Source organism: Corapipo altera, unplaced genomic scaffold (genome assembly GCF_003945725.1).
Source record: "Corapipo altera isolate COAL_440 unplaced genomic scaffold, ASM394572v1 104b, whole genome shotgun sequence".
Lineage (NCBI taxonomy): Eukaryota > Metazoa > Chordata > Aves > Passeriformes > Pipridae > Corapipo > Corapipo altera.
The window spans coordinates 731,782-751,738 of NW_020885023.1; the positions used below are offsets into that span (position 1 = coordinate 731,782).

The window sequence follows — 19,957 nt, forward strand, 5'->3', positions numbered from 1 at the left end:
TAAACCTTAAAAGGACAATGCAATTGGTGCTACACACACTCACACACACACACAAGCGTTACAGCCCACAAATGCAAGTATTTGGGCCTACATTGTTTCCGAATCAGTGGCAGCCCCAGTTGACTGTGTTACACTGCACATTCCTTTTGGCTCTGTGACATACTCTATTATGTAATAACAGCCTAGGAGATCAACTGAAACTAGCACGTGAAAAAATAACACAACAGAAAAAAGGTTTCTCTGGAGGAAGGGTGTATATATTGACTGGATTTATAGCATATTTTATCACCCAAAGGGAAGACTAAACTCAGAGAAAATGGCCTTCATCTGAGTTATTCTTGATGTTCCTTCTGTTAAAAGTCTCCTGCAAAAGTTATGCTCCAGTCTTAGCCAGATGCTTGGAAGGGGAATCAAAGTTCACTTAAAATGACCAACTGAACATTCTGTTTCTTTTGAGATATTTATACTCATATGTGTGTTTGTGCTTTTATAAAATGCCTATAAGCATTGAACTATGTGGTAGAGATTTTTCTAGAGCTGGAGGTTTTACAGAAGTATGGCAGGGTAGTCCTAGGTCCTTGTCACTATGACTGGGATTAAAATGAACCTTAGTGTGAACACAAGCTCATCCAATTGAAAAACATGATTACTTTGGACATTCAGGATACCTGTAATCAACCTTTCTCTTTCTATACAGTTTCAACTATGCAGTTAAAGAAGAGTGTTTAAAAAAATCTGGTGCAGCTTTATTAGTTTGTCCTTGATGAAGGCTAATACACTAGACTGGAGCTTTTTAATACACTATGTTTTCAGCAAAATCTTTAGCGCATCTTTAAAACACTTAATGAAATGGACATTATAAAACTCGGCTTCATTAACTTATGGAAACAGTGGAAGGGAGTTTCAAAAAGCTACAAGATTGTTTTGAATTCTAAAGACATTACAATTTTCATTCTCAGTAATTTCAGAATTTATGCATATACTGTAGGTAATCCTTTACTCAGAAGCCTGATTTTCAAACACCCAGGGTCTACTCTTTTTTTTTTAATTGCTTTTTTTTTAAAGGACTTACACACTGATAAAAGTTTGGCAGAGAACAATTTGTAAAAAACATTTCTACTAAGCAGGTTAAGCAATGGGCTAAATGTTTTGTCTATGCCTAATGCTTGAAAGGGTTTGTACTGCGTTTTGCGACTTGGATGTGGTCTGCACAGGAAGCTGCTGGCCCCTCCACAACACATACAATTTTTGTCTTTTTTTAAGAAGTTAAAACGGACTTTAATTTACTAAAAATGTAATTGTGTAGGGGGAAATGTTTATACTTTTATACTTTTTTAGGCACCCATATTTTATCAGCTTAAATTGAACACACAAATTTCCCCTAAATAGTAACAGATTATCTTGTGTATCTGAAAATAAGCATAACAGTTGTCTGTGTTAACTGCATATTAAAACATTTCCTCTGCTGCAGTAGTCACTGTGTTTTTAAGCAGTATGACTCCACCAAATTCTCTGAGCTCCCCAGCTCATGGAATTGCAGCCAACCATGTTATTTGTTGTTTTCCTGATGTGCTCTACAGAGTAATTCAGCATTGGTTTTAATGCCTAAAATGCCTGTTTTACAATGATCATTCTGAATCAGCATTTCTGTTTTTTCTTTTATTTAACCCAAAAAAGACAGACTATTGTTTATTAAAGTGAAATTTTCCTAAATGACATCAACAAAGCATGAGTAACAAACTGAGCAAACTGAACAAATTTAGAATGTGTAAAAGAGTGGGTTTTTTAAGTACGGTTTTTTTTCACTGGAGTATTTTCAGTTTTAAAACATGCTTTTATTATGAGATTACCTGCAGATTTTGGGGAAATGAGTGTTTAATCATTTTGCACTTTGTTTCCAATACCTCACAAAGATTTTAAGAAGGAAAGAAAAAAAGAGAAGTTTAGTAGGCAGGTACCTTGTAAATTATTTTAAATATGCCTTTGTTTGAGACCACTTGAACTAACTACTTTTCCATTCTTGCTACTGTCCTTATTGTTTTAATTTTTGTGAACATGTGAGGCTTTCAGATAGTTGGAAATGCTATTGTCAGCCTTTTTCAAGGCATTAGGAATTGATCCCTAAATAAGTTTGGTTTCTTTTTATTTGACTCTTGCAGTTTCAATAAAGTTAGCTACAGTAACAAAGTAATTGCCTTAGAGTCCAATCCACATCACCAGGGTTTGCAAACACCGCTTCCTCTTTTAAGATCTTGCAGGATGAAGTAATGTACCAATACAGTTTAAACGGGAGTCCTTTGTTTCTTTTCTGCCATTTGGAGAGTACCTACCTGAGAACTGCCTGGGATTCTGGAGACCTGAGGGTTCACTGACAGGCTGGAGCTGCAAAGCTGTAATGCAAACCCCTGTGACCCAACTCTGAATTTACACAGCTCCTCTGTTCTTACATCAGAACAGTATTCCAGGTTAGAACTTAAGCAGGAAGGGAGAGATACTAAATTCCTTAAAGGCTTTTACATGACAAACTTCTTGCAAAACTTGTTTAAAAACTGAGAAGTTCAAATTTGCTATAGCAATTTCTTGCTTTGAGTTAGGAAACAGAGAGCGTATTGTTGGCCTTAAATTTCCTCAGAGGCCATTTTCCTTTATCGGAAATGACATTTTTATATTATATGCTTTTGACTTCTTCAAGTGCCAAGTGAATCAGAGTTTATCTGCAATGAAGAAGTAATTCTGAGGCCTCTAAGATGTGAATGTCATATGGTCCATAATAACTGTCCAAAAGTATAGTCTGAGTCAGCAGTTCCCACAGTAAACAGACAAAAGGTTATCTGGAATTTTATCCCATCTCACTATGGGATTTCCATGGATTATGGCTAATTGCAAGGGGTTTATTCCACAGTAATTTAAATGTGTGTCAAAGGCCTGATTGAATTCAGAAGCTTATATTGACGCTTTACTAAAGTGTCAGTCCTCAGAACAAAATGTGTTTTTTTCAAACTCAGATAGGTTTATTTTAATGATAAAAGTTCCTTTCATCTTGCATTGTAGGGTTAGGAAAAGATATTTCTTAAAAAAATGAAGCTTAGTGTATCCATCTTGACTTTTTTGTTTTCAGATTTTCTTAAGACAATACTTATGTAGCTCCATTTCCAGCAATGTGAATGCACAGTTATGATCAATTAGAACTATTTCCTGCAGAAAACAAAAATTGAATCAATCTCCTTTTTTCTGAAAGAGGTGGTTTGTTGTTTTGTTGTGTTGGTTTTTTTTTCCCCAGGAGAAATATGAAAGCTTCTGGCAGATTAAACAAAAGAAAACTGGGTTGCAGGCATGCTTGTGGAACTAGTCTGTTGAGTAGGATGATGGTGTTATCAGAAATGTGCTTCTCAGAATGCTATTCTGTGAATATCTCTTGAGATTGTTGAGAGTTGTCAGTCTTTTTTTGAGCTGTAGAGAGCTACCACCAGCAAATTAGCATACATTTATTAAAAATTACTGGTTTTATTATTGTTACAAAAATGACCTTCGAGTGCAAAAATGCAATAGTATCTGATTCAATGAAATAACATAGAAACCAGATAACAATCATGCAGGTATACTGGAATACATTCCTTGAGAAGTACTGGGAGAAAAGTGAAGTCCTGGGCTTTTCATGAAGATCAAAGTCAAGTGAAAGAGAGTCTGGAGATGACCCCTGGAATTCTGTTCACTTGAGATGTTATAAAATCAGAAAGCGTCACTCTCTTATTTTATTCTCTTTCTCGCCACATCAAAAGTTTCCAAGTTTTTCAAATTAACTTCTTCAATCACCCCTGAACCATGGGGCTCTTGATAAGAGATATTTTGTTTAGCTCAAGACAGTAGGATTAAAACCTGAGTGGTCATTGGGAAGTGTCTTTTCTAACACAACAAATTTGAAATACTTAAAGTCTGAGGATGCTGCCTGTTACTTCTTTATAGTTTAGACTGCAGTTATCTCCAGCTTTAAGGACAATCTTGGGATCTTACCTGGGTTTGTGTGTAGAATTATTGATTCTTAAAATAGTATAAATATTCAGTTTAAAAAAAAAAGGTGGAAGGCTCTCTGAACTGTCATATAACTTTTCTTTTAGCTCACAAAAATCACAAGCTGTCTTTAAAGGTTTTTTACTGAACTGAGGCTTTAAAGGGCTAAATAGATATTACTGTTCAGTTTGCCTAAATGACTGTCAGAAGGAACCCTTTCCATTTTCAGTGCAGAAATGCCAAGGGCTAAAACGCTTTCCAGGGCTAATTTGAGGTTCCAGAGACATACAACATTCAAAAAGTAACTAGTCTGTTTTCTGTTCAACTCCTGGACTCTAAAATAATTTTTAGAAATGGCTGAACCAATTGCAGGTATAAGTGTTCCTATATGGCTTGGAATTTCAGTATCCAGATTGGATATAGGAGCACACTAGAGAAGATAGTAGACTTGCCCACGACTTTACTATTGCCCGTGCTGAAATCTAGCAACTTTTATGAACCACACTGCCAACGGAGAGGCTTTGAGGAAGATTCTGCCCCAGGAAATTGTCACAGAATATTTCTTCACAACTTAATTGTCCTTTACTTTAGCAGGGTCTACCAAGGCAGAAGTTCAGTGAATAGACACTGCTGCAAATACAGGTTTCTGAACCCATCAAAGGGTTCTCCTTAGGATGTTGGGTGTTAATAACTGCTATAATGACAGGAACTTTTTAGAAAGTTATTTTGCTACTTTGGGAGTGGGAGGGGGAGGAGGTTCTGTGACAGTGCTCTCCTTGCCTGAGCCTAAATTTTGACCTGACTTAATTTGCGATTTTGAGGCCTAGCCATCTGGAATGTAAGGGTTAATGTATTTATGTACGTGATTCTTGCTACTTTTGAAGATTTTCCAAAAGCTTATGCGCAACTTTACTCACATTAATTTGGCTCTTGTACTTGCTAGAATGAAGCGAGTGCTAAGGCACTGTAAGAAAAATGTTGCCAGTCTCTCTACCTAGAACTGAAACAAGATCACCAAACTCTTCTGAAGGTGTATCAAATGGCAAATTTTTCCACTTGCTTCTAACCTTAGCCTCATCTGAACCCAGCTGTGAAAAATCTATTTCCTATGCACTCTATAGGCCCACCTACCCAGTTCAACAGATGTTCTTTATTTTCCTCCAAATCACTGGTCTCAAAATTAGTTGTGCATCAGCTATTTGTGCTTATATACAAGTGGCCATACTTGCAACATGTTCTTTCCTGGATAGTGGATTAGCAGTAACACTTTATTTTGTGCCAATTCATTATCTCTGAAGTGTTCTTACTGCAGCAAAATTTGAGTTTTGATTTGGTTTTAATGCATTTGCATTAGCCAAAACTCTTAGCACAGACATAGACAAGAAAGTGAATCCAGGGAATTTCCCTGGAAGGAAATCTGCTAGGGCTTCCCATATAATTTGAAGGTGGTTACAGTTAACCATCACTTTTAAAAAAAGCGTACAATTAAAAAGTGTGTGGGTATTTTTTTAAACTCCTTTTCATAACACTGGTGTATTGTAAACTGCATGAAATAAACCTGGTTTTTCCCTTTTAAAGTCTCATGTCTTAAATCTGTTTTTTTCCAAATGTATTAATTGATACTAACAGTGTAATGTCACTGATAATTCCTAGTTTAGCACTTCAGATGTAAATTGTAGTTGCATATTTGTGCAGTGTGTACCTGGACTAGAAACCAGTTTATAAAGGGGACCTAACCAAGTAAGTAATTAACATCCTATTTGGATCTTTTAGAACTTTCAGAGTTTATCTGGAGCTAGTTTTCCTTTCAGTCAGAAGTTTCACTTCAGAAAGATGAAAGTGACCCTGCAAATTCATCTTTCAGTGGGCTGAGGTCTTGCCTGGTAGTAATAAACACACAGTCCATATTTATGTGATGTTCTCCAAGACTGCAGTTTTTGCAATTTCATGAGATAGATCTAGTCAGCCGAATGGGAACAGTTTCCACTGCTTTTGGTAATATCACTGAAATTGCTGAGAAAGGTGCACAGGATGGGTGTGTGTTTGTCCTGGGCCGCCGTGGCCATTTGCTGCCGGTGAAAGTTTTTTCAGCCAGAGGGACCTTCAGCACACGCTCTGACTAGGGCTGACTCAAATCTACGTGATTAATTATTGAAACAGTCAATTATAGAGTTACCAAGAAGCCCTTTGGACTGTAATAGTACCCAGCACGCAGTTCCAGAAGCACCGACGCAGCGCAGGGCCCGGCCAGGCAGAGCATCCGGGACTAGAAATTTTTCCATTAAAATTAGAAATATAACTCAAAGACGAGATCAGAATGTGACTCGTACTCTGCCACTAAAAATGCGTTCTTGGAAACCGAAACCAAACAACCACCCGCTAAAAACCCTCCAAAACCCGAAGAGACCCAAACCCCGCACGAGCACCACGTATCCAGCGCGCGGCCGGAGCCCGCCCCGCGCCCTCCCATAGGCCGCGCCGCCTGCCCATCACCAGGGCAAGGGCCCATCCTCCAATCAGAAGCTGGGCTGGGCACAGTGGGCGGGGCTCGGCCAGACCGCGCGCTCCCGCCCGCTGTGGGACGGGGCGTTTTCAGGGTGCGGGCGGGTTCCGCAGTGCAAGAGGTGAGGGTTGCTTCAGTTTTCGGTCAGGACTGGCGAGAGCCAGGGGCGCGAGGAGGGATCGGTCCTGGGAGAGCCCCGCTTGGATTCCTGCCGGCGCTTTGTGCTCAGGCATCGTCCGGGCACCTCTGGGTCCTGTGTCGCGAGGGTGCGTAAAGCGTGGCGAGTGGTGGGCGGTGCGCGGCGCGGACGGGTCGGGCCGAGGGACATAATAGTGCTGTCACGCTCCGCTCCCGGGCGAGAGGGAGGGAAACTCCGGCGTGGAGACAAAAGGGGGGGGGGAGCGGGAACATCCGGGTCACTCGCGCGGCCTCGATCCGGGACACGCGCGGCGGCGGCGGCGGCTCTCGGTGAGGCCCGGCCGGGAGCGGGGCCGGGAACGGGAGCGGGGCCGGGAGCGGGGCGGGTGCAGGCAGGGCCGACGGCTCCTGACCGCGGCGGGCCGGGCCGGGCCCGGCGGCCACGGGCGTGCGGGCCCGGCGGCTCCTGCCCTGAGGCCGGGCCCGGAGCGCAGCGCTGCCCGCCCGCGGGTCTCGGTGGAGGAGGTCGCCCAGGAGGGCCGGGAACCCCGCCGGGCGGGCCCGGGGTGTCCCGTGCAGGCCTCGGGCCGTCCAGCACCGAGCCCATCGCCTCGCGGCATCTTCTGTTGTTCTCCGTGCGGCTCCGGTCGCCGCTTGGCCTCTTCTGCCTTTTTCTTGCCGCAGGCAGAGGAGACTTTTTATCCCAGTCCAGAGTTGGCTTTGATTAAACCTCAGCCCGTGGCTTTCTCCAACCTTCTGAAAAATAAAAGTCTGTACAGTTTGGGAGCAAAACGTGGGTAGAGACCTTTCCCAAATCTTCGTTCGCGAAGCCCAGCCATGACTCCCATAATAATTTGTTCCTATGTCGGTATTTAACCTGCGAAGTAAAAATGTGAGGCTGGTAATCTGAACGTTTTGAGATTTAGAATTAATAAGATCTACTGGAAATTCTGAATTTTAAAGAGCGTAGTTTTGATATATTTAGGGACTTTTCTGTGGCACGGGAATGGTTCTTTGCAAGAATTGCGTTTTGTGCATGGCAGGAGGTTGTTCCTTAAGAGGATGTAGATGGGGAAGATGTTCTGTAATGGAACACAAAAGTTTGCACCTATGATGAGTGTATTGGTTTTGTTTTGTCCTTTTTCCAAAATAGGCAGTAACAGAAGCAGGGATAAGCAACTGAGTAAATTTGGAAGTTTCAATTAACTTTCTGAATTGATAGGGGACACTGCTACCTCTTAATGGCAGGGTGTGTTTGGGGTATTAAACTCAAATAAAATGTGAAAACTGGTCTCTTAGACTTGTCTGGCATGTACAAGGTAGGGTTGATAGACTTTCTCTGGTGGGAAATTATTTCCAGTGATGTGGCACATAAATAGATGGGGATATATAGAGTGAATATCGGCAATTTGTTTTTTGAGGGGATGCTTACCTAATGGAACCTTAATTTTTGAAACAGGTTTTCAGTCTTCTCTGTCTAATCTCTATTTTCTAGTAAACTGTGATGAGGTTTTAGGTGCTTGTCTGCCCATGTCAGTATGACTGAAGCCTGTGGGAACCATACACGTGAAGCCTGTTGTCTCTCACACACGCTGAAACTTTGGGTGTAGTCTATCGGTGCTGAACTAAGTAAAATGCCTCAAGGTTTGAAAAGATATTTGTAGAACATAAGCAAATCTTTAATGTACTAGGGCACAGTATAGTGCATAACAAAAGCAGGATGCACGGCCTGAAAACTGAGGGGTTTGTCTTGAAAAGTTATTTGATTGGCCATGTTCTGTAGGACATACACTGTTAATGTGCCCTGCATTTCCCTTGGGGTGCATGTAATTAATTGGCTATTAGCCACAGGAAATGGAATTCATGTATTTGAAAGCATCCTGTAATGTGTCTTTTTGGCAGAAAAGGTAGCTGATTTACTGAACTGAGAATATTTGGATGGTTTATAAGCAAAAAATAGTTTTCTCAAACTATGATGGGAAGGTTGGTATTACTGGACCACCAGATACCAGCAGGGCAACTGAAATCTTGCTGTATCGTCAGTAGTTCATTTACATCTGTTGCAAGTGTGTGGGCTCTCAGCATATTTAAAATGACTCCTTGTATAATTTGGTTAAGGGAGAGGGGTTTTTTTGTTCCCCTGGTACCTTTTTCAGTGGCTCCATATCTCCTGTGTGTGAACAGACTAAAACCCAAAGTTGTGTACAGTTTGTGTTGACTAAGTCCTGCAAATCTTCTGACATAACTCAATATAGGATTTTTGTATGTGTATGTTCACTGAGTGTTAATGGTCCCTTTTAAAAAGCTTTATCTCACGTTAATTTAGTTGCTAGTTTGAAGGTGAAAAAAAAAAGGCTGGAAAAAGGGATTTGAAATATCCGTTGTCCTAGGAACTGCATAAAATGCTTAATCTGGTGCTTTTAAAGAGCTACAATTGATATAGTAATTGTAGACTGCAATACTCTTACAAGTAATCTACGTGTTGAGAGATTGTAAAATTTTGCATAATGCTTAACCAGTGTTTGTTTCAATAGAGTGGTAATACTACTTTCCTTAATTCTATGAGGTGGTTAAGTGTTCTAACAGTAAGAGAACTGTAAGACTTCTACTCTTCTGGCTGTCATAAAGGCTTGTGAGTTGAGAACAAGTTGGCCTGACTTCTCCCACTGCCAATTATCAGCTCCTAGGATGGGTAGAAGTGCAGCTGGGAGGAGGATTAAAAACCTTCATTGGTGTTTATTTTGACCATGTAGCTAATGAAACCCTGAGTTTAGATAATTTGACAATGAAAAATGAACTCTTGCTTTGAGGACTGTTCTGGGTAAATGGAGAATCCTCCCCTGTATTTGAAAGCACCACTTGTGCAGCCATCGTGTCTGGAACTGCTCTGTGTCATGCAGCAGTGACCTGTGCTCTGCATGTTTCCTCTGCAGCCTTGGTCACCATGCTTGGCTCTTACTGAGGCAGTGAAGGTGCGGAGATATCGTTCAGTTGATACTGGAATTGAAAACCTGTCTCGTGGAATGAGCCACTGGTTCTTCCTTAGCTCAGTTCTGTATTGCTGTCTGTTCCTGCTGTTGTCTAGAAGTTGTATAGTGGCATCACTGCAAAAGTGATGTGACTTTGCTATGTTCTGTGCCTGTGTTGCTTTTGTGTGGAATACCGGCTTTCAAAAGGAATTTACCCTAAAAGTAACATTTCTTATTCCCATTTGCCAGAAATGGGAGAAGTACAGGTGTTTGCCCGCAGAAGAAAACCATTCCTTATGTGGTGTAGGAAGGAAATAGAGACATGTTTATCAGTTGCACAATAGGAAGTCTGAGCACTCTTTCCATTACTAACAGAGTTTGTGTTGTCAAGCTGCTGTCAAAGTTGCTTCTGAGATGTAGTTCAAATATAAAGCAATAAGGTAAGGATAGAATTTTGTAGGTCAAGTCCAGTAACTAAGAACTTGATGACATGGGCAAACTTGATGTTATTCCTGATGTTAAATTCTGCATGCTGTGCAAAAACGTGTCTTCAGTTTAAACAGTTACAGAACTGAAAATCAGAGGCCAAAGTAATTCCTAAGTGGGCAGGGCTTATTAACAAGTAATATAATGTGTTGTTTACACTGTAAGTAAAAGTTTATACTAAAAGCAATTACTTTTGTTTCAGAGGGACTCTGAATATGTCTGGCATAGCTCTTAGCAGACTTGCACAGGAGAGAAAAGCCTGGAGGAAAGATCATCCATTTGTAAGTATGGGAACTGCCAAATTTCTGACTCTGCAGCTGTTTTGGTGTTCTGATGATGATTTTTCTTTACCTTGATGGGATTTCTTTAAAATTAAATTTTTTTTAATAAAAAAAAAAGCTGCTTAAAAACTATGTAGTGCAAAAAGAAGTAACTCTGTGTAAAGATAAAATATGTCATAAAGTATTTTAAGTACATCTTCTAAAATCCTCACCCTTTGGCTTTTTGCCTTAATTCAGGGATTTGTAGCAGTACCTACAAAAAATCCAGATGGCACAATGAATCTAATGAACTGGGAGTGTGCTATTCCAGGAAAGAAAGGGGTAAGACTTACTATTCTCCTAACTTCTTATTTATGGTGAAAAGTAGCATAAATCTGCTCATGCATTACACCAACAATAGAGAATACAAATTACATTTAGTTTAATAAAAATACCTAGATCCTGCTGCTACTTTAAAATCCAAGTGCAGTGGGGTGAGAGTATTGGACAAAATACACCATGAGCCTGTTCAACCTGACCACCTTAAGAATAAAAGTTTTCAGAGGAGTGTGTAAGAATCTTGCATTGAACAAACTGGAGATTGTCTTCTGCTTCGTGTCAGGGTTTTTTGTGATTTCAGTTCTTACTAAGTGTTGTTTTAAGCCCTAAAGGTTGAAAGTAATTACTACCAAAATGTTGCCTCTGCTGGGTTAACTGCCTCTGCTGGTTAATAGTGAGATCCTTCAGAGAAGTGCACCATTTTTATCTTTTTGGATTTCATGGAAAATAATTTGTGTTATCTACATGGAATCTCATTGCCTTCCATTTTATGGAACTTTCTCTTTTGTACTGGGGAAAGAAGATAGAGCTCTCTAATAATGTTTCTTTTTATCTGATTTCACTTGTGCTTCTGTGTCCTGTACCTTAAAATAACAAGGGAAAGGAAAAAGTCTGTAGCTATCAGAACTGATTTTTTTTTTTTACACTGTCATTATAAAAGCTCATTCTAAGCAGAATCTTTTTTCTATTTTTCAAGATCTTATTTAGCGTGTAGATATTATTCTTGAATTCATTGGATGCAGTTGTTTCTTCTGAGATACTACTATTAATTAGTTGGTGGTTTTAATTCTTTGGGTCTTCAGTGTTTTGCATTGGACATTGGACTTTTTTGCCTTCCCTGTTCTACTGCCTATTGCAAACTTGTTTAAATTCCCTTATGATCTTGTTTCTTAGCTTCTGAGAAGACACTGTGTAGGCAAAAGCTGCAGGTTCTGTATTGTTGCCTCAGTTTAATGCTGAATGTGGCATTGCTGTTACAGTTACAGCTTAGTTTTAGTAGTTGTCTGCACAGCTCAAGTTAGTTCTTAAAGAAGCAACTACAAATAATTTAACAGTGTAAGGAAAAACTCATCCCCTTGTGTTCTGCTAAAGCAAGATTATCCCATATAATTTATGTACCTTATCAAGATGTCACCTTTAAATACTTACGTAAAATTTTCATACCATACCAAATCTTCATGCTATTGCTTTGAAGTTTTGTAAACCACAAAATGGAACAAGCAAGACCTTAGAGGCAGCTTCTTGCTTACTAGAAAATGTGTCATGCCAGGAAAAGATCAGTTATGCTGATATGATTTCTACTATTAAAAAAAAGAGTGTTTTTACTCAAGTAAAAATGCTGTCTCTAACAAGCAGCAGCATGACTTGCTCATCTCTACGAGACCAAGCAGTTGGCTATTGCCTTTATGCTGTGCTGCTGCTGCTTCCCCTGAGATGAGTAGTTGAAACTACTAAAATGCTTACTTGCAGCCAGATCAAAAATAGAAGTGGTGTTAGTCCTGGGTTGGATATCTCCATTCACTTTTTTTTGATGTCAAATCACTTGTGAACTACCTAGAATTTGACTCGAAGGACATCTGCAACTAGTCCTGTAATGCAGTGTGGTCTTGGTGCCACTGCTGTCACACTGCTATCTTAGTGAGGCCTTTGAGTGTCCACTCTCTTTCACCCATAAAGTGTGTTGCTCTATCAGAAAGATAGTAAAAACTTTGTCGACTGTTCTTGTCCTCCTACTCGAAGAAATTATTAAAAGCTATTTGTCTTCCCCTGAGACTGAAAGCAAACAAAACAGGTAAAGTTTATTTTGTCAAAAAACTCCTGTTTTCTAAAGAGGGACTCCTCTGACAAGGTATGGAGAATAGATTTTTCTAGTTGTTGACAACTGACTACAGCAGTTTAGATCAAGTTGCTTAAATACACTCTAGCAAATGTCATCAAACTCATTCACTTTTGAAAATGTTGTTATCTTCTTATTTCCTAGTATGGCTTTTTTGCTATTTTAGCTTGAGGCTTTGCATAATGATTACCAATTACAATGGAGTGGTTTTGGTTTTTTCCCTGTGGATTTTTGGGGTGTTCTGTTTTGGTGTTTTGGTTTTTTTCTTCTTTCAGCTAAAAACCATGTATTTCAGATAAGAAAGAATTAGGAATTTCCTCCTAAGGTAGACTTCAAACGTATCTGTCTGCCTGTGAGGATAAGATTTGATCACTTTTTGCTCGTAAGATGAGACCACCTTTACTCCAGTTGTTTTAGTGGATGAACTCAACATGCACTTCCATTGCAGTGTTTACATAGCAAGGGCAAGTTACAGAGAAGTGGTCTAAATTTTACATCTGTAATAATATTTTCTATATTTCTACACTTCTTACCAGAACTCAGTTTGTCAGAAGATGGTTTTTTTCCTTGTTTATGTGTTTTGTATATTTGAGACAGCCTTTTTGTCTATTGCTAGATGTTTTTTCTTGTTTATGTGACCCTTTTGATTAGTACAGTCCTACTTGGTTTGCTCTGTGCCATGGGAACTGCTCCTATGAGTGCTCTTCCTGGTTTTGGGTAGGGATAAAGAGCTTCTTAGAATTTCTGTTTTACAAAAAACTGGAATCTGAGACTCCCTGCTACCAAATGTAGACAGGGCTAGTTTAGACTAGTGAACCTCATGTAACTGTAGCAATACTACAGTGCTGTCCACATTTTTTGTTCATTTGTGGGTTTATTTGCCACATTCTCATAAGGCACAATAGAAGCCATTTACACCCACGTGCTTAAGGGTTGTATCCATATCCCATCTTCTCAGACTTAAGTGGGGGTACAACAGCCCCTTCTTCATTGCATGTGTATATCATGTAAAACTTCGGAAGTATTCTGTTCTTATGTACTATGAACATTTTACTTTTATATGGAATTACTGGTGATGATCCTGACTCTTGTTGATGACTCAGCAACACTTAGTAGCTGTAATGAAGAAAGAAACCCCTGCTTTTCCACTTCAGTTTCTTACGGAGTAGGAGTTGGATAACTCTCTTCAGTGTAGACGGGGTGCTGCAGTGTAGGACAGCTCTTTTCTGCTGTGTAGCAGAAAAATATCTTGTGCTTTGCCTGAGAAATGGTACTCTTGGTAAGCTGCTTTCCACAAGCTTGACTTTTCCTTGCTGTAACCTAAACTTTACCTTAACTTTTATAGACACCATGGGAAGGAGGCTTATTTAAACTACGGATGCTTTTCAAGGATGACTATCCTTCTTCACCCCCAAAATGTAAGTAAAATTACTGAAAACCATGGGTTTATTAGAGAAGTGTTGAACTAATACACGAGATTCTACAAATGGTTATTACTTTCTTACAGCTTTGTGGGGTTTGTTTGGTTTTGTTTGTTTGTTTGTTTGTTTTTTAAGTCACACTGCTTTCCCCCTCCACACTCACCACTTTGCATTAAAAAAGTTGTGATGAAATCAGTTAAGTGCTCAATATAACAAAATTGGGAGGAGAGGGAGATTGCTGTGTGGGTTCCCTCAGAGTTTGAGACAAGCATTGCTTGAAGTGTTCATTACATGATCAGCACTCCTTGGAAGCTGGTAGGTAGGGATGCTCAGGCCAAATCCCTTTGTGTATTCTTACTGCTAACTTGGTCTTCTCAACTAAGAACTCAGAAGACAAGAACTTAGTGAAAAAGAAGGTCCAATAACTTGAGCCTTATAATCAGCTTGCTCTGAACCATGAATCTGCTCTTTTTCTGCTACTGTGCATAAGAGATCTTCAGATACCTAATTTCCATATTAAGTTTTGGAATTGAATTTTCCTTACACAGTCTCAAAACTTTTGTACTATAGAAACCCAAAAACATCTATTACCTTGTGTAGTTTCGTGGTTCTTGAACTGGCTGCCATCTCAAAGCAATGACAGTGATTACAAAGGGCTTTTTTGACAGCAGTTCCTCTGTCATCACATTTGCATATTTTAGCTCCATCAGTTGTCTTGGCTACTCGTTTTGATTGTTACCACCTAAATACATGTGGTGCAGGGGGAAACATCCCTTTTAACTAGACAATATTTAACGTTATTATCTTGAGAAATACCAGTTATCACATACTGAAACTGTTAAATGAATTGTCATGCCTTAATATAAGATGTATATGTGACTGGTAAGACTCCTTGCCAATGCAGCTTCTGAGGTACCACTTTACTGAGCAGCAAGATTGTTATGGCATGTGAATACTTGTGATGTTGGATAAGAAAACTGCACTAACATGCAGATGTTTCATATATTGCTAAAGAAGTGTTTATTGCTTTACTCAAGATGGTGGCTATTGCATTTAAGTCCTGTAAAGATTAAAAGAAATGCCAGAATATAGAGTGGCAGAAGGAAAGCTGCACAAGCCTTAAGTCAGTCTTGTAACTTATTGGTTCCTCTTGTTCAGTGCATCTTGATAATACATAGGAAAAGTGAAACTGAAAGAAATGCTAGAAACTTAAGTCTTTCTTGTATGAAAGTTTCAGTTTTAAAGTAAGAAGAGAAAAGATGAGTGAAGGGCCATATCTTTCCTTTATATAGTAGTATGTGAGGCTGAAAAGGCAGAACTGGTTTTAAAAAGTCGTTATCACAAAGCTACTACGAATTATTTTGTCAGTTTCCGTTCTTAAACCAGAAGATTACTGGTCAAAATTATTATCTTAGATTGCCTGGATTGATACCATAGATGTGATGGAGTTCCTGCTTAGGTGCAGGCTGAGCCAAAAAAAACCCTGACATTAATAGCTGCAGAAATCTGTAGGGGTTTTTTTTTTTTGGAGGCATGAGGGTGTCTTTCACCAGTGTTGGTTTGGGGGGGTTGGGTTTTTTTTTCCCCCACTGATCTAAGCCAGCTCTCTGATCTTCGTCTTAGCACTGCATGGAAATAATTCTCTCTTCTTTATCAGGTAAATTTGAACCACCATTATTCCACCCAAATGTGTATCCTTCAGGCACCGTGTGTCTCTCCATCTTAGAGGAGGATAAGGACTGGCGACCCGCAATCACAATTAAACAGGTCATTAGTTGTACTTACACTTATTCTTTGCCCTTTTATTTGTGTTGTCTTCTTATCTGATGTGAATGTAAGATGTTCACTCTGTGTTTCTGTAGTTGATTTCTATGGGTTATTCAGTGAATATCTTTCAGTAATATCTATGCCTATGTTACTTCTACTCATTTTTCCACAGATCTTGTTAGGAATACAAGAACTTCTAAATGAACCAAATATTCAAGACCCAGCTCAAGCAGAGGCTTACACAATTTACTGGTAAGTATCTTTGTGTATTAGCTTGAAAGCTGTCATATTGCATACAGCTCTCTGTTACTTAGGAGCATAACGTGGAAATGTTTTTAGGAATGATCAGGGGAATTTTCTTACCTTCATGACTATATCCCGTGGAGATGCCTAGACTGTGCTAACCTTGAACAGAATGGTAACCTTATGGTAACCAGGCCTAGTGGAGCTTTTAATAGCAACACAACAGCAATAAAGTGTGAAGACTCCTTCAGTTAGATTATGATTCTCATCCTGGTTCTAACCCAACACAGAATCCTTTCCCCTAAAGGCTGAGTAGTAGTAATGAGGCATAATGGTGTCATGAGACTGAATTAGGTGACAAGAAACATTTGTCAGTCCAGGAGTAACTTACTTCTCTCCAGAAGTGGGTACCTGAAAGCACTTGTGCCTGAAGATAAAGGAGAGCTGTGAGTGCTGTAGGAAACAGGGTGTTCTGTGAAAATTACATTTCCCAAAAGAAGGAATTAGAAAGTACAGAACACCTGTAGCTTTAGTTGAATGAAGTTTGCATTTGTTGAGAAAGGTGATAATTTGTCAGCTAAAAAGAACTTTTTTTTAAAAAGCTTAATAACTTTCCCACCTTTAAAAGTGGATGGTTGTTCTATAATCTTTAGGGGAGCAAAACAGTTTAAACGAATGCTTTTTTGGCACTGACAGCTACTGAAATAATGACCAGGATAGAAACGTGGAATTACCGTTCTGGACAGAGGAGGCCTCCATGAGATTGCCAAGTTTGAAAAATAGCATTGTATGAGACTGCACATGCAAGCTGTGTCAAAAATGTCTTTTTATAGGATCCTAGTGAAAAGGAAACATAGGGATGGGTAGTGTGGCTTGCATTTAATTAAAGGCTTCACCGAATGTTATTTTTTTAAATACTTACTGAAGACTTGATGGAGCCAAGTGCATACAGAGGACAGTTAAGGGGCCAGAGTTGCAGGGAACACCTTTGGGAGCCAGGAATGATGAGGCAGGCCTCATTAAAAAAAAGCCACTCTGAGGGAATATTGGGCAGGAATAATATACTGTTATACATGTATAACATGTATTTTTTTTAATCACCTCTCACACGCATGTATGGGAGTCTTGGCTAGTCTTGTTTCTCCTTTAAGTCCTTCTTGGGGGAGGGGGGTGGAATCTATTGAGATTAAACTAGTACAGTCATTTGACAACAGGTGATGTTTGAGAAGTGATGAGTTGAACAGTACCAATCTTCTATCCGAAGTAAATTATTAAAGTAATGGTCTAGAAAAGCCTTTAATCTATTGTGGTGTTCAGTGAATTCCTATCTGATGGTTTTGCCTTCAGCAAAGACTTATTCTTCTGTTTCTCCTCAATATGGAACTAACGATTTCTCCAGCTGTAATTACCTTTTCTCTTTTCAGCCAAAACAGAGTGGAATATGAAAAGAGGGTTCGAGCACAAGCCAAGAAGTTTGCACCATCATAAGCATTTGTCATGCAGCATCTTAAAAAGGAAGGGATTGGTTTGGCACGAACTTGTTTACAAAACTTTTGCAAAATCTAATGTTGCTATGTACAATTAATATCCACTTAGGGGAGGGGGTTGTATGTGTGCCATTTTCCATATTCGCCACTTGTATACAGTTCTAAATTTGCTGAATTGCCCCCAGTTTTTTCATACAGGGTCTCTTCCTTCAGTCTTTTGTATTTTTGATTGTTATGTAAAACTTGCTTTTATTTTAATATTGATGTCAGTATTTCAACTGCTGTAAAATTATAAACTTTTATACTTCTATAAATTCACTAGTATCTCTAGTTACTTTGCTATCTGATGCAGGCATGCTTTAAAATGTTAGAACTGTATTTAGCCTCTAGCTGGCTGTATGAAAAAAATCATGCCCTGCACCCCCTTCCCTCCCTGAATTTGTTTTTTTCTATCTTTCAGAAACTAGGTTGTTATTGCTTAAGAGCCTCCGAGATCCAAAGTTAGCCAGCATCCTTATTCTGCGTCACTTCCTTTGTGTTTATATGGCATTCTGTCTGTGTTGCTGTTTAGAGTAAATAAACTGTTTATATAAAGGGCTTTGTTTCATTTATCTTCATTAAAATGATTGAAAGATTGCCATTTAAGTGGCTCTGAACACAATTCAGTGCAAGTCCTATCTTTAAGGCCTGTGATGCTGCACTTACCTTTTGTTTAGATGGTGTCTTCATTTGTTTTCCCTGCCCCAACCCCCAACATGAATGTGGCCCTTCACTGTGTGGTATCTGCAGCAAGTCACCTCTGATCAGTTCCTTTAGGCAGCACACAGAATTCTGACTCACTGGAGACCAGTTGCTTACTGTGCATCATCATGGGACCACCAAACTGGTGTGATCACGTTAGCATAAGCATTAGACTGATAGGAACAATAATAGAAGCCATCCAAGGAGTTTAAGGGGACCTACAGAAACTGGAGACTTTAAATGGTTTTGTTTATCAAATAATTCTGTGCCTTATTCCATATGTCAATGTATATAGCTTTTAGGACAAGGACGTGATCTATGCAATGACAGTTTCCTTCTGTAAAGGAAATCAGTTAAATTATGTAAGTTATTTTCATGTATGTCGAGCTGATATGCCCTCTATTAAACTTTCACTGCCTTTTTTAATTGTATTTTTTAGTCAAAATCATTCTGCAAAACAAATTAATTGTTAAAAGCTTTGTTCCGTTTGAGCTATAGCTTCTTCAAGGCTTTTGTTATTAAAAAATGGCTATTGCTCAAGACTTAATCTAAGTGTTTTACAGCTCAGTTCTCAGATCTATTTTGCTTGTCTGCATTTGATTACTCTGGCTTTATAATATAAAAGTATTCCTAAATTAGAATTGCTAACACCCTCATTATTCTCACTCCTTTAAAAATTTTGTAGGATTGCTTTGTCACTATCTAGAAACCCTTGCTGAAACAGCTCATTTGGAAAAGACGTCGTAGGGGTGGGACAGTGAGTTGTTCAGAAACTGAATCAAAGGAAAAGTTTCCCTGCTGAATTAATTTACTTGTGCTTCTTTTTTAAAATTTTTTTTAAAAGGCAGATTGAATATTTGTACCACTCAAAGTGCTGCTGTTATTCTCAGCTCTAGCTCCAACAGGTCTGGCATTTAGTCTCTAGCGGTAGAGGGTTAAGAGGAGAAAGTCTTGCTGTGACTTGAAAAACTTTGATCTGAGAAGGTGAGTCTACAAATTGCCCTTAGTATCTCCAATTCCAGTGAAGAGTTGCTGAAGTTTAGTTTTAAGTAAGTTTCAGTTGGGTGCTAGAAACTTCAGAGTATTCTATTTAAATGTACAGAACAAACCTGCTACCGGCTCACTTTCACTGTACAAACTGGCAGCATGTGGAAAAGTGGCCTAAGGTGCAAGTGCTGGTACGAGTCTGACTCAAACCTTTAAGGGCCAGACAGTGTGTATTTGTGACTTGGTGCAGTGCTTTGGAGTGCTGAGAATGCACAGAGACAGCACTGCTGAACCTGCCATCTGAAATTTAACGGTACAGTTTTGAATATGAAGTCCCAAAACATGGTGTTGCTTAGGACTGTATGAGAGTAAACAGGAGCACTAAAGTTACTGAAGACACACTGAGATGTTAAAGGAATTCCAGGAAGCGTTTTTTTCCTTTTATAAGCTTAGGCAGTCAGTTTACCCTAAACTAGAAGAAGTAGTTGAAACACATATGGCAGGTTCAAGCCTGCAAAGTCAGAGGCACCTTATACGGCAGGTCCTCTGAACAAGGCAATAGCTTAAGTCATGTTTTCCTGTTGAAATGTAGTCCAGAAGTTAAAAAGCTTTACCTAATATACCATTAGGTAAAAATAATCCCTATAAACCACTTTCCAGACACATTGATTAGAATAAAGGGAATTTTTTTTAACTTGTTACTAAACTTCAGGCTCCTTACAAAATAATTAACATTCCATAGTTACCTACCTAAAAATTAAATAACTCTGG

At 39.2% G+C, this 19,957-nt stretch overlaps 2 protein-coding genes across 4 annotated transcripts in view; both read left to right on the forward strand.

The window, feature by feature from the left end:
- KCTD5 (potassium channel tetramerization domain containing 5) overlaps nucleotides 1-1,060 on the forward strand; it is a 25,902-nt gene extending 24,842 nt beyond the window's left edge. For both annotated transcript variants that reach the window (XM_027667981.1, XM_027667984.1), the window contains one exon: nucleotides 526-1,060. In XM_027667981.1, coding sequence (XP_027523782.1) covers nucleotides 526-600 — 75 coding nt within the window. In that variant the 3' untranslated portion in view covers nucleotides 601-1,060. The remainder of the gene's footprint in view (nucleotides 1-525) is intronic.
- A 5,495-nt stretch (nucleotides 1,061-6,555) lies between these two features.
- On the forward strand, nucleotides 6,556-18,055 carry UBE2I (ubiquitin conjugating enzyme E2 I). Of its 2 annotated transcripts, none has more exons than XM_027667985.1 (7): nucleotides 6,556-6,777; nucleotides 10,307-10,385; nucleotides 10,623-10,706; nucleotides 13,886-13,958; nucleotides 15,619-15,728; nucleotides 15,901-15,980; nucleotides 17,396-18,055. In XM_027667985.1, the coding sequence occupies exons 2-7, from the start codon at nucleotides 10,320-10,322 to the stop codon at nucleotides 17,457-17,459; spliced, it is 477 nt and encodes a 158-aa protein (XP_027523786.1). In that variant the 5' UTR covers nucleotides 6,556-6,777; nucleotides 10,307-10,319; the 3' UTR covers nucleotides 17,460-18,055. The 2 variants fall into 2 exon arrangements, with proteins under 2 accessions (XP_027523786.1, XP_027523787.1); XM_027667986.1 differs by lacking the exon at nucleotides 6,556-6,777 and adding an exon at nucleotides 6,853-6,979.
- Nucleotides 18,056-19,957: the final 1,902 nt, after the last annotated feature.